The sequence below is a fragment of the Terrapene carolina genome, unplaced genomic scaffold, assembly GCF_002925995.2.
Source record: "Terrapene carolina triunguis isolate 2854851 unplaced genomic scaffold, T_m_triunguis-2.0 Scaffold926, whole genome shotgun sequence".
In the NCBI taxonomy this organism is placed as follows: Eukaryota; Metazoa; Chordata; order Testudines; family Emydidae; genus Terrapene; species Terrapene triunguis.
In genome coordinates, this window is record NW_020665277.1 from 4,379,513 (window position 1) to 4,394,672 (window position 15,160).

The 15,160-nt window shown below is 41.0% G+C and overlaps 1 protein-coding gene across 1 annotated transcript in view; it reads right to left on the reverse strand.

Annotated features, from left to right (window-relative positions):
* TRIM33 (tripartite motif containing 33) overlaps window positions 1–15,160 on the reverse strand; it is a 71,154-nt gene that overhangs the window by 55,414 nt on the left and 580 nt on the right. The window contains exon 2 of the mRNA XM_026660988.2: window positions 14,930–15,157. Within this exon, the coding sequence (XP_026516773.1) occupies window positions 14,930–15,157 (228 nt within the window). The remainder of the gene's footprint in view (window positions 1–14,929; window positions 15,158–15,160) is intronic.

A 15,160-nucleotide genomic window follows, 5' to 3' on the forward strand; every position in this document is an offset into this window, starting at 1 on the left:
GTCATAATATCCAAGATGGAAAAAAATCCCATAAACACAAAGATTAAACACAATTAGAAAGCTGAAAAATCTGTTTACATTGATTAAATTTAAACTTCACTGTTCTCAGCTAAAAACCATCTACTTAAGCTTCAGAACTTCACAAGCTTTGATGGCTGCAAAAGAGCTGCCAATTTTGCTGCAAACAATCCATTTCATATTAGCAGTACTGATTCAGTAACAGAAGGTGTTGCTTCCCAGAATGCCTACTCAACATGCTAAGGGAATAGCAAACGTAGGGAGCACCAAATAATTTTCAAACATCTGCACCAGAGTCCATCCTGTTCAATATAATTACCATTTTTAACAAAGGCTATGTTTCACACGGAGTAGATTAATACTTGTGCTAGGTAACCAAGGCTTCCTCCTTGACAATTCTGGCTGAGGATGCATTAAGTGTTGACATAGAACTATTGTTACATTTTAAACCACTCAATTATATTAGAGAGGACTAACCCACAACTACACCTCTACCTCGATACAACGCTGTCCTCGGGAGCCAAAAAAATCTTACCGCGTTATAGGTGAAACCGCGTTATATTGAACTTGCTTTGATCCACCGGAGTGTGCAGCCCTGCCCCCCCAGAGCGCTGCTTTACCGCGTTATATCCGAATTTGTGTTATATCAGGTCACGTTATATTGAGGTAGCGGTGTTTCTTTCTTATTTCCTGTTAAAGAGTTTCATCCTTAACAATTTAGATGTATATGTTTACTTAAATTGCCATAATGTGTTCAGCAGGAACTACAGTCTAATACTTGACAACAGTATTCACCTAAACTTGGGGAACTGTAATGAATTTTCCATGTGAAAAGCAATGCCATTCATATCACAAAAATAAACTTATGAAAAGATTCAGAACACAGCACTAACCCAATCCAAAACTAGTGAAGCACCCACTAAGAAACAACTGACAGTACAGTTTGGAATTGATACAAACACTTAGATGAGACCATATAAACTGACTCTGAACTCAGACTTCCCAGAGGTACCCAGGATTGTGAGGTGCTTTGCTACCACATGCCCTTAGCTTGAGGAAGCCTGGTCTGTGGCTGTCACCTTCTCTGCTAGCATCTCCCTGTCCTGGACACTCTGCTTTGTTTCCCCGCTTTCTAGCTCTCTCTTCTATTTCCAGCTTTTGGATCTCTATCCTGTCCAGTTCTAACTGCAGGACTGCCCCCACTGGGACTTGTGCCAGGCTGGTTTCCTAAGCCAATGCCTCCCTCGACCACAGGCACTTTCAATGGATTAATCAGTTGTCCCTGATGTTTATCATATTCCATGAGTAGAGATTTCATCCCCTCTCCGGTTTTCCCTGTAGCTTCCAAGTCACGGTCTGCACACAGTTTTTCCCAACTGTGATCTGGTATGCTTAGCATATGTCTCTGGCTTACCCATTCTGTCCTCTCCATTCTTCTATTTCCCTTACCCAAAATAAACGGAAATCTTTTTCTTTACCTGTTTCTAACCTTCTCACTTTTAAATCTTTTTGTATCTGTGCTATCTGGTATACAAGTGTGTGGAGCGTGACCCTTGCTAACCAGCAAGGGTGTAGTTCCTGCCAACTATGCCACTGTGATACTTCCTGGGGTATACCCAGGGTTGTGAGGCACCTTGCTACCACCTGCCATTAGCGTAAAGAAGCCTTGTTTGTGCCTGCCTGGGGTCAGCTCCCTAACCCTAGTGGCCATGGGTAACACAAGCACTCCCCTCGAGGCTTCACAGGCCCTGCTCTGCTGCTTCTTGATAGGTTAGCGATAAGCACAAGTATTGAAAGTAAGTAGAAGTATTGGAAACAAATGGGTGGTAACATATAAAATAAAAATCGTAACATTCATTGTAGAACCTAGACTGAATTAACTAGACAAATAGAGCAAGGCGCGCTGGTTTGGATTACTGGAGGCTGCCCGGCAAACTGTGAAGCCGGTAGCGCTCGGGCTTCGGGCAGCCCCCATGCCTCTGGACCCTGCGCCCCCGGAGCCCGAGAGGGGAAGTGCCCAGCCGGCGGCTCAGGGTCCAGAGGCATGGGGGCTGCCCAAAGCCAGTAGCCCCCGGGCAGCTCGGCTCTTAAACAGAGCCGAAGAGTTAGGGGAGGAGCACAGCAGCCGCGGGAGGGGAAGTGCCCGGCCGGCGGTATTTTTCCCAGACATGTTCAGCTTTTTGGCAATTCCCCCCGGACGGGGGTTTGATTACCAAAAAGCCGGACATGTCCAGGAAAAACCGGACGTATGGTAACCCTACCCATAAGGATAATCCGCTGGCAGGCCGTGAGACATTTTGTTTACGTTGACTGTCCGCCGGCCTGCCCCATCCCGCAGCTTCCATTGGCCGGGAATGGCGAACCAGAGCCACTGGGAGCAGCAGGGGGCCGTGCCTGCGGACGGTCAACGTAAACAAAATGTCCCTTCTGCCAGCAGATTACCCTGATGGGCCACGTGTGGAAGATTGCCAACCCCTGTTCTAGGTGAAGGACCCAGCGTGTTCCCTTGCCTCCCAAAATAAAAAAGTCCCAGCCTTTGTTTTCATGCATAAAGGGGACACAGAGGGAGACAGACCTCCCCCACCCCGCTTTGTTTCTTCCTATAGTTTTTCTCTTGTAGATTTTGCAACCTCTTGGCTAGCACCAGGCTCAGTATGCAAATAGGCCTCCATTGTGAGGCAGACAATACACAATTCACATATGACCAGACAGGGAGATAAGCGCCTGTTACCTCCTGCCTGAAAGGCACATGTCTGAGGCATGTCACCCAGAGGTCACTACCCCCCTCCTGTACCCTCTGCCAGTTGGCACCCCAAGATCCCTGGGTCAGAAGAATATTACCTGTTCCAAATTTAATTACTTTTAGATGAGACTTCAGTTTTTAGCTCCACTAAATGTTTAACAGCATAAAGAAAGTATCATAGAAACACTGGAAATTCAACTGGAAAGTACAGTTTGTGACAGTTCCCCTTTAAGGCTGCTGCCACTTAAAACAGCAGCACAATACTTTGTATTTCATTATTTTTATAGTGATTCAGCAAGCCAGAGTGATATCTGATCCAACAGCAAACACACTGCATATCAGTGCATCTTTGTAACAGAAGACTTCTGCCAAAGAGTACTTAAAATTCTAGACTAAAGGAAGAAAGCATTTCACAAAACTTTTCTATCCAACAGATTTTGTCCAATATAAAGAGTCACTACAGAAATAATTTCAGCTGCTCCTATTACACCAGTGCCAATGAAAAACATTGGAGAGGAGAAACAATCGGATGACTTGAGTACTATACCAAGAATTAGGAATCCCTTTACTCCTTGCGCTGACACAAACTTCCTTGAGGGACTGGGCAAGACTCTTTGCCTCATGTAAAATGTTGCTAACCTGACCTAATCAAATACTAAATATGGTATAATGACAGTACCCCGTGTATGTGGCATGTGCACAGCCTGCTTCAATGAAGTTTATTCTGATCAACCTTAGGGCTTCTATCTCAAACACCAGTGAAAATGTCATGGATGATGTCAGTTTCACCCGGCTGCTGCTACTACTTGGGAAAGCAGCTCCAATGTCTAAGGAAGAGGTATAGCAGAGACCTCCTCCCTTCCCTCTGACAGCAGCCAAGAGGCTCTGAAGATGAGAGAGCAGATAAAGCTCTAACTGCTGAAAAGGCAAGAATGTGGGTAAGGAAGGAAGGGGTTTGGAACTTCAGATTTCAGACTCTATGAGCCAGAATTTGATGTAAAAGATGGAGCACCTAAAAAAAGGGTCCAAAGACAGCACCCTGCTATAAATGTATTAGGTATTTGTATGGTAGCTCTTTACTGCAGTATCTGATTGCCTCGCCACCTTTTATGTATTTATCCTCAACACCCAAGAGGCCGGGCAAGGCTATCATCCCCATTTTAAAGATAGGCAAGTGGGACACAGAGTGATTGACTTGCCAAGGTCACACAGGAAATCTTGTGGAGCAGTAACTTAAATCCAGCCTAGGTTCCGAGTCCTAAGCTAATGCCCTACACACTGAACCATCCTTCTTTAAAAACCCCACACACCTCACACTAACAGCAGCGGAGGCAGCACTTCCCATGAACTTCACTAGCGTGTTCCCCAATACTACTCACTTTGGATAGCAGGTGTCCCATCATGTTTACAGCTCCCGGATGGAAGGGCTTAAATTACAGAATTCAACATTAAGTTTGATGTTAATACTAAATACAATGGGTAACAGCTAATTAGCTGCAATCACATAGAAATGGTGTCAGATCCTCTTTATGTTTCAAATTTCCCCATTCCTGAAACAGGATGAAGTAGCATGCAATAGCAGACTTCAGTTATAGTCACTTTAGACATGAACATGCATAAAGCAGACGGTACTGCAATAGCTAAAAAACTCATGATGTGCAACAATTACAATTCACAAAATAAAGCAGTATATTATGAATCTGAAACCAAAGTATGACAAAGGAACCAAACAAGTAAATATTTAACAGCATATTTCCAGTAATAATGGCCTTTATAATTTTTCTTTTGTTGTTCTAAAAAGTAGCAGGGTAAAGTATACCACGTTTACCAGCTCCAACTAGAGTACTATAGCCACTGCCTAATGTTAGCTAGAGTATTCAAGTAGGAGTATTTTCAACTACCTCTGCTGTTCCCTAGTAACAAACTAACTACACACATCCATTATTCTCTTTCACCACATAAAAATTACACTGACTTAGTATTAAAATCTAATCACCAGAAGCTTAACAAGCATAAATATAGTAGATTAGGAGAATCAAGAAAATGTTCTTGTCTCTCACAGTCACCAGGAAGAGTCTACTACAGAAGCTTCTTAAGTCTTTTTAGCCAGTCCAACCTTTAAGCAGCCTTGCACAGAATGTTCAGTGCCATAACAGATGGACATGGCTTTGAAAGAGTTCTGAAAGAGTTCAGACCCATGGGTCAGTCTGACTCAGTCAACTGAACAGGGAAGAACTCCACTTTCCTACTGAATACATTTTCTGAATAATTTCTTGCATAACTGGATCAAACTCAAAGACAGATGGACACTGCCATTAAGTGATTACATGAACTAGTGACATGTAGTGGAATTTCTTCCCAGTTTTCCCTCTTGACACAATTAGGGTCATAACAGAATTCAAAGTCAATTTTCCCCTAAAGAGGAGGAGCAACTCAAGTTGTTCCTCTAACTCAGACAATTAAAGGAACTCATTTTTTTTCCCATAGGAAAGAGTCTAAGACCTGATGCCACATCTCCATCAAAAAACATTTAACTGACAGCTGGGAAAACCAGAGTTTGAGATCCTCTCTTTACCACAGCAGCAATAAGCCAAAGAGCATCACTTTACTGACATTTATTTCTAACCCATGATCACAGAGGAAGTGCCAAGGTCATTTAGTTTAAACACATTATTGTATGTAACACCTGGTGGAATTTACTTATTTAGGGCTAGTCTACACTGGCAGCGCTTTAACGTGGCTTGTGTGGTCACGGCGCAGCGCTGGAAGAGAGCTCTCCCAGCGCTCTAAAAAAACCCACCTCCACGAGGGGCGTAGCTACCAGCGCTGGTGCACTGTCTACACTGGCGCTTTACAGCTCTGAAACTTGCTGCACTCAGGGGGGTGTTTTTTCACACCCCTGAGCGAGAAAGTTGCAGCACTGTAAATTGCCAGTGTAGACAAGGCCTTAGTGATTTTGGGAAGCAGGGGGAGAAGGGGCATGCAGGGGAAGAAGTGTTAGAAAGGAAAAATCCAGCCTTGCAGAGCAACCCTTTGTTGCAGTTGGAACTGCTAGGGAGTTGAAATATTCCTTGGACCACAGAACATATACCTATACTCTGTAATTTACATGCAGTTCCACTTAAAACTTCATGACATATGTATCAGATGTGTTTTTCTGTAAACTGAGAAGAAATTTATTTAATCCAAGAAGAATTGACACTGATTTACATTCCTGAATCCCACCAGCTGAAGCACTCAAAGGAAGATAATCTGACCTCTTAAAAAGCAAAGAAAGGTGAAGTGAGAATATGCATATGGGGAAAGGGCAAGGAGAATGCTGCAGCCTGTTCTTGAATGTATTACTGTAGGCACAATGATAGAGGACCCAAGACTGCAAGGCACTGTCACAAGTACTTTGCATTTCTGGACCTCAAGATATTTTACAAACATAAAGCCTCAACATCCCAGTATTATCACACCTATTACGTCTAAATAGAAGGTAAATTGAGGCAGGACAACAGGGTTAACATTTCCTTCTCTTTACAAAAAGAAACAATATCTTTAACAATCACATGTGGTCATGGCCGCCTTTGACATCTTGGCAGAAAGTGTATGTTCTCCAGCAGAACACATAGCCTTCAGCATCATGCTTAGGCACGGATTCAGATGAGATCATAGCCAGAGATAGTATGGCCAGTCAGAAGAGATAGTTTTGTACCTCCTATAAGGCTTATCCAGAATTCAAGCCTGGACTTCACTGCATAAAGATGCATTTTACTTGTATATAGTAAGCACATTTCTTATTGTATTGAATAATGTGGCTTATTTATGTAACCTATTCTTTGTAATTATTTACACATACATACAAGCCAAAAGTTAAAATGAATAACATTTCTTTGTATGTTTCTTCATTGTTGTACTTCACAAAAAAACAAAACCCCAGAATGGAAAAATGAAAAAAAAGGAAAACAAATGAGATCACACATTTTGGAAGAGACCTATTCTCAGGACTGACTGACTTAATATAGAAAATATCCAAGAACATTCACTTTAGAGAAGTGGCTTAGAATTTTTCACTGATACATAGGAGATGCCATATTAGTTAACACTGGCCTAAAGAGCTATAGCTGTGTATCCAAAGGCCCCCCATTTTAAGCTTCTATTTTCAACCAGCTTTTGTAATAAAATTTACCCTTTGAAGTGTCCCATGCTTGTTCTCAACCCAAAGATGAATTTTTCATCACAATATTTAAAGAAAATCCCTTCAGCTGTTTACTTTTTTCTAAGCATGATAAAAATAGTGTTACACACTTCAGGAAATATTTTCAAACACTTGTGTTCTCTAATAACTCAAACTTCCGTTTTGAAGTTGAAACTTGGCATACATGTAGCCCTCTGAAGAATGAGTATTTTGCCAAGTTTGATATATTGGTTGAGATAGCCAAAACAAGTAAGTAGTTTTGCACATGTAGAATATGTCATCATTTCCCTCGCGAGCTTCAAGGCTCATCAAATGCACATATCTGATAGCCACACATCAAAATACCTGTGCTAATTGAATTGATTAGACATTCAAATAAACCCACACAGGTTGCTAGAATGTCACACCATCAGCCTGACATCTAAACAAAATTTAAAGTAATTTCAAATTCTACATCTAAATGTCTCCGGCAATATTCGTGGTATTGCAATTGATCTTTTAAAAAAAAAAAGATTGATCTTCCTTTGTAGCTGTTTGAAAGACCTGCACAAAAGCGAAAAAGTGATATCGCACTAGATCCTAGAAAGCCCAGTTGAGGCTGGGACCCGAATGGGAAATAGTAAAACTGACTAGCACAAAGTGCTATCAAACATATAAAGTAAACTGAGACGGAGTAAAAAAAAACCATCAGTTATATCAGAAGTTCCCAAAGTGTCATCAATAGATAGCTGGATGACTGGTCAGTGGTGTTGGCTGTTCCCCCTGATTTCCAGTTGCCAAATTCATTAAAAGACACTTAGAATTTCATGTTTCTCTCTCATATCACTTTTTTATGTAAGCAGTTGCCACAAGGATGTTATGGATCGTGAACAGGAAAAGCTGTTGTCCACAAAACAATCAATGCAATGACTGGTGGCTCACAAGACACTTACGTATTAAAAAGTATGGGAACCTGTAATTTATAGTAATCTTAGACATTTGCAACACACAGGTTAAAAATAATCAGATTCATGTATGAAAATGTATTAAATTGAAAGAGCTCAGAAATTTGTATTTCACTAGTATAAGAAATCATACAAAACCTAAAAGAAGGGATTTCATTGAACATTTTTTAGAATTAAACCTCCACTGAAGTTTAGCCAACATTGCACACACCACCTTCCTAATTATGCACAAGAAAGAAAGTGAGGTTATGTCTACACTGCAGCTGAGAACCTGCCTCCCAGGCCAAGGAGACAGACACATGCTAGCTCTTCTCAAGCTCGCACCCTAAAAATAGCAGTGTGCATGTTGCGGCAAGGGCGCTGGTATGGACTAGCCACCCAAGTATGATTCTAGGGGGTCAGGCAGGCTTGCACTCAGGTGGCTTGCCTGTGCCACCAGGTCCACACTGCTATTTTTAGTGCTCTAGCTCAGGCAGAGCTGGCTCATCCGTCTACCCAGGCGTACTTTGAGAGAACAGCGTTGTGTCAGTGTCTGAGCTAAATGAAATGCAAATAAACTAATTTATAACCATTTCTGAAGTTTCAATAGTCTGTGATTTAACAGAAGTTTTTACTTTGAGTCTCACTTTACTGAATGCATGATGCTTACATACAAGCTGACAGAAACAGTTCATTGTATTTGAGTGTCACATCACATACATAACTGTGCTAGTTTGACATGTGCAGTCAGTTTTTGTCTTCCTTTTAAACAAAAGGATATCGCACACATTTCTTAGATGTCCATCACTGTCATATAAATGCCCAAAATGCAAAAGTCTATGAAATGTTATGAATGGAACTGTGTACACAAGAGACAAGAAATTAAAAGTAACAGTTCTTAGAGCAATTATAATTTAAATGTTGCAAATTACAGCATTCACCACAAGAAGTGTTAATGCATCTGATTATATACACACTTTCATTTAACCCAGTGTCTCTGTTTTCCTAAAGTTTTCAGAAAACTTCTCCTTGTGGGCTCACTGGCTAAGATTTCAGTAGCCTAATGAAGTCCTGACCCTTTGTGTTCTTCATAAGGGGCTGGAAGAACTGCACATTCTCCATACTGGGATAATCTTCTTAACAGATTGCAAATACCTCACTGAAACATAGTGAAATTCTCAGAACAACCTATCTTCTCAGGGAGAGAAGAAAATCATGGGTGCAACAAACCAAACAAACAAAAAAAAGTGGATCTTCAAGTGTTAAGAGAGCTCTCCTTTCCTGAAATTTTAAGCTTGCATTTGAAAAAAAGTTTCTGTTTTTCCACATTTAAAATATCACTGTCAAAATGTAAACAAGTAGTTGTGCAGATGACCAGTAACCCAGCCTTGCACAAAACTGCCTCCATCTGGACAGTAAAAACAACTACAGGAACTCAACCATCACCCAATGAGGCACTGAAGCGTTGACATTAAAAACAAGTATCTTTTTGGTTCATTTTTGTTCTAGATTTGGAAACCCAACATTTCATCATTTAAATATCTTCAACTCATTATCAATTGTGAAATATATTAAACCCCCAAGTATTTCACTCAGCATTAGGCATCACTTGAAGGACAAAGGTAAGCATGCTTCAAAGTACTTCTTTCTTTAATACAGCAGAATGCATGACTGGGTCACTGTTTTACCAGCTAGATAATAAAATGGAACTCTCCCATATCAGTCATTTTCAGAAAGACATGAAAATGGCTCTTTTACAGTATTTGTTTATACTCCAGGGTAGAGTAAAACCAGTCATTCCCCCCTCATGTCGCGTGGCCAATTTGTGAAATTATGGGCCTATATCCTACTTAATGTTTAAAACTTCAGATCCTTTAAGGAATCTAAGGAGTGAAAAATGAGATTAACAAGCTAGCAACAGTAACAGGACAAATTTACCAGAAAAGAAAAAATGTCACTCTACGCCACTTGTCCCAAGGGAAAAAAAAATATATAACCAATAGTTTTCACTAGCCCTTAAGAATCTTATCTTAGGTGGGCAAAATCTTGTAAACATCATCTAAGCATGATGTAAATTAAGATACATGTAAAATAAACACAATGGAGCATGTAATCTGAAAGTGGTATCCTGCAGTTGCACAGGACGCTTCAGGTGTAGCAGTGGGCATGGCTAACTATCAAGGCTGACAGGGAAAGTAGCTGCTCATGGCAAGCTAACAGGCCATATGGATTGCAGAATTAGATATGAAAGAAAAGGTAGCTTACATTGCCCATGATTGCACCACACACTGCTCAGCAATGCTGTAGCTGCCTCTGGTGCAAGAATGTTCTATTCCCACATATGCCATGATTTTCTTGCCATCTAGCTAGTTCCATCTGTAGTGTGTAGGAATGTGTGTCCATTGAACACCAGCATTGTTCAAATATCTATAGCCCTCTGGTTTTACTCAATTCCTAGGGAACCCGCTGGGCTGATGGAAGTTTGACCATGCAATGCTGCACACTGTCCTCCACAGCTTCCAACAGGGCTGTATACTTCCTTGCCCATGCAGTTGATGCATTTTTCAGAGCCATCCATGGGCATCAATTTAGATACCCATAGCCAGATGAACACAGTACTGGATGTTTGCACGTCTCAATTTACACATCAGTTAGGTGTCTAAGTTGACCCATCAAACAGATAAGGTGCCTTTTACATCAGCACAGAATATGGCCTAGTGTTCTTTAAGAGAATGTTACTGGAATTTGTTTTCCATCCTTAACTTAATTATTTATTTTCTGCAGAAGTTACTCTTTACTAATTCTCTATACTTGGACACTTGTTTATCTGAACATGCCATTATTAGATAAAGCATGAAAATTTTGGCTTGATAATCTACGTCCTTTAGTACAGTACAACCTATACAGCATGCAAGATTTAGAATCTGGCCTCAGCAAAACGCCAGATGTATCAGAGTCCTTCAAATAAGATTTAATGAACCTTCATTTTAAGATGGACCTTCTGATACCATTTGCTAGAACATCTGATGGGTTCTCTACTCTTTTCCTGTACCCCCAAAGATATCAAATTCAAGTTGTGCACTCTACAAGAGCACACAGCATAGAATGCACAAGTTTAACCCTCACTCATTCACATAACCATATGGGACAGATGTATAGGCAGTGTCAAGAACAGGCAAGGTTAAGGTGGACCAGCGGGCCAACAAAGGGTGAACTACTGTATTCACTGGTTTATACTGTAGTTGAGAGCCTCTGATCCTTTCCAGCGTACTGTACCCCTTTCAGGAGTCTGATTTGTCTTCTGTACCCCCCAAGTGTCACCTCACTTAAAAACTACTTGCTTACAAAGTCAGACAAAAATGTCACAGCACATTACTGAAAACTTGCTTGTTTTCTCATTTTTACCACACAATTATAAAATAAATCAATTGGAATATAAATCTTGTACTTACATTTCAGTGTACAGTATATACAGCAGTATAAACAAGTCATTGTCTGTATGAAATTTTAGTTTGTACTAACTTTGCTAGTGCTTTTTATGTAGCCTGTTGTAAAACTAGACAAGTATCTAGATGAGTTGATGTACCCCCAGGGGTACACATACCCCTGGTTGAGAACCACTACTTTTTAGATCATATGTATGTAGCTGGAGCTCTGCATCTCAGTGTGTATTACATACCATGTGCACAACATATACAAATATCTAATGTTGTTTCTAATCTAAAATTCTTCAAACATGCCAAAAGCACTCATTCCTATTGAAGACTAAGGCCAAACCAAGTTTTATTAAAAATAAGCAGCTTGAGTTGTGAACACAAATGTCTGAAAAGTTTCAGCGATGAAAAGAATGACATCATTTTAGGGCTGTCGATTAATTGCAGTTAACTCGATTTAAAGCGATTTAACTCAAAAATATTAATTGTGATTAATCACACTGTTAAACAGAATACCAATTAAAACTTACTAAATATTTTTGGATTTTTTCTACATTTTCAAATATATTGATTTCTATTACAACACAGAATATAAAGTGTACAGTGCTCACTTCATATTTTTAAAGATATTTGCACTTTAAAAATGATAAAAAATATAGTATTTTTCAATTCACCTCATACAAGTATTGTAGTGAAATCTCTATTGTGAAAGTGTAATTTACAAAAGTAGATTTTTTTTGTTAAGTAACTGCACTCAGAAACAAAACAATGTAAAACTTTAGAGCCTACAAATCCACTCAGTCCTACTTCTTGTTCAGTCAATTACTAAGCCAAACAAGTTTATTTACATTTACGGAAGATACTGCTGCCTGATTCTTATTTAAAATGTCAGCCGAAAGCGAGAATAGGCATCCACATAGCACTTTTGTAGCTGGCGTTGCAAGATATTTATGTGCCACAGATATGCTAAACATTCATATGCCCCTTCATGCTTCGACCACCATTCCAGAAGACGTTTTGATGCTGCTGATGTTCGTTTTAAAAATGTGTTAATTAAATTTGTGACTTAACTCCTTGGGGGAGAATTGTATGTCTCCTGCTCTGTTTTACCCGCATTCTGCCATATATTTCATGTTATAGCAATCTCGGATGATGACCCAGCACATGTTCGTTTTAAGAACACTTTCACAGCAGATTTGACAAAACGCAAAGAAGGTACCAATGTGAGATTTCTAAAAATAGCTACAGCACTTGATTCAAGGTTTAAGAGTCTGAAGTACGGTCCAAAATCTGAGAGGGATGAGATGTGGAGCATGCTTTCAGAAGTCTTAAAAGAGCAATACTCAGGCGCGCAAACTACAGAACCTGAACCACCAAAAAAGAAAATCAACCTTCTGCTGTCGGCCTCTGACTTAGATGATGAAAATGAACATGCGTCGGTCCGCACTGCTTTCAATCATTATCGAGCAGAACTTGTCATCTGGAAGGACGCATGGCCTCTGGAATGGTGGTTGAAGCATGAAGGGACATATGAATCTTTAGCGCATTTGGCACGTAAATATCTTGTGATGCCAGCTACAATAGTGCCATGCAAACGCCTGTTCTCACTTTCAGGTGACATTGTAAACAAGAAGCAGGCAGCATTATCTCCTGCAAATTGTAACCAAACTTATTTGTCTGAGCCACTGGCTGAAGTAGGACTTAGTGGACTTGTAGGCTCTAAAGTTTTACATTGTTTTATTTTTGAATGCGGTTATTTTTTGTACACAAGTCTATATTTGTAAATTTAACTTTCATGATAAAGGAATTGCACTACAGTACTTGTATTAGGTGAAATGAAAAATACTATTTCTTTTGTTTTTTACAGTGCAAATATTTGTAATAAAAATAAACAAAGTACTGCACACTTTGTATTCTGTTTTGTAATTGAAATCAATATATTTGAAAATGTAGAAAAACATCCAAATATTTAAATGGTATTCTATTACTGTTTAACAGCACGATTAATCGTAATTAATTTTTTTAATCACGCAGTTAATCATGATTAATTTTTTTAATCGCTTGGCAGCCCTACATAATTTCTTATTGTTGAATACTGATGAAAATATATTGCGTTTTACAAAAAGTTGCATTGAGGTGCATTAGATTTCATTTAAATGAGCAAATTTTTTAAACAGCTGTAAAACTGGAAAAGGGGCCCTTTCATGAACATGTCCCCAAGTTAGTGTTCCTTATAACCAAACCAAAATAACTATTTGTAGAAACTGCTTTTAAAAGAGTAATTTAAATATCTCAAAACCTGAACGTTTCAAAACATACGCTAACTTTCAGTTTTAATCAAGTTTAGAAATAAATTCCATTGTGTATCCCAATTTTAATTGAACATGGAAATATTATACCAATGGACACAGCATCTCTAACAAGCACATGCAGATTCTTCTAGAAAGAAACCAAGTAGTAATCAGGATTCAAATGAAGTTAAGTTCTCCAAATTGCTGCTTGGTATTCACATAATAACTACCAGAGACAAAATTCTTTGAGAAGACTAGCCAAGAAAGTTTTCAGTGTCTGTTTAACTACAATGCGAAGATTGTCATCTTCCAGGGACATACAGTATGAGTATCATATGTACTATCGCATAGGTCATCCAAAAAAGGGGTATACATAAGGAAACAACCACCATACCTAGTATATGAGTTTTGCCATCCTCATTCCATCTAACTGTGCCAAAATGGATGACAAAGATGCAATATAAGCACGTCTGTGAATGAACAGGTTGGCAAACTAAAGGTAGCCCAAAATACACAATCCTTCCCAAACCAAAGATAAAATTACGACTGCGTATTACAGCGTTTTCTTTAAATGATGGAACCAACAAAATACACCCAAACAACAGCATAAGGGTGCATAGATTTTAATTCTTATCCTACCCCGCTACTTACAAACAAAGGCTGTTCCAAACTGAACTAAATTAAGACAAAACTGAAAAAAAAAAATCAGACTCCATGAAGCTCTCTAGGTTTCTTAAACAAGTCTATTTTTCGAGACGATGAGTGGGTAGTTCTCAATAGAGCTGTAGCTAATAAGCCCCCAAAGGCTCACATGACAGATTCAGGATTCTCCCTCTGTTCAGAGAGGCTCAGCCTTACCTCCTCTACCACTAAGGCCTGGTCTACACTACCCCCCCACTTCGGACTAAGGTACGCAAATTCAGCTACGTTAATAATAATAAGTTTACGGCCCAGCAGCCGCACTAGGCGCCCGGGGAAGGTAGGCAGACGGCCCTGGGCGCTTTGCTGGAAGGGATGAGCTGTGCTGTGCATTTCCCAAAGAACAGAACAATTCTGACTCGAAGGAGGCTGAGCGGGGACAACGTGCCACCCCCGGCCGGGGTGCTGAGCAGGTAAACACACGGCAGGGGAGGGATCTCCGGGCAGCTCGGACCCCGGCCCATCCCCAGCCCGGGGGTGCCCGGGCAAGTCGCGAACAGCGCGTCTAGAGCCAAACCCCGACCCGCGCCACCTGCTGTGGGCCAGGGCGGGGAGCAGGACCCCCACGGCCCCGGCCCCAGGAGCGCAGGGCGAGGCTCCGCCCGAGCCGCTCCCTGCCCCGCGGGCCCCGGCCTCACCTTGCTGGATGTCGCCGTTGGCGCCGCCCGGCACGGCCACGCTGAGCTGGCGCTCGGGCTCGGGCAGGCAGCGGCGGCAGAAGGAGTGCAGGCAGGGCAGCAGCTTGGGCTCGGCCTCCCGCCGGCTCTGCAGGCTCTGCGCGCACACGGCGCAGGTGTCCAGCAGCGACAGCGGGCCCGGCGCGGCCGCCGGCAGGGGGGGCACCGGGCCGGGACCGGGGCCGGGGCCTG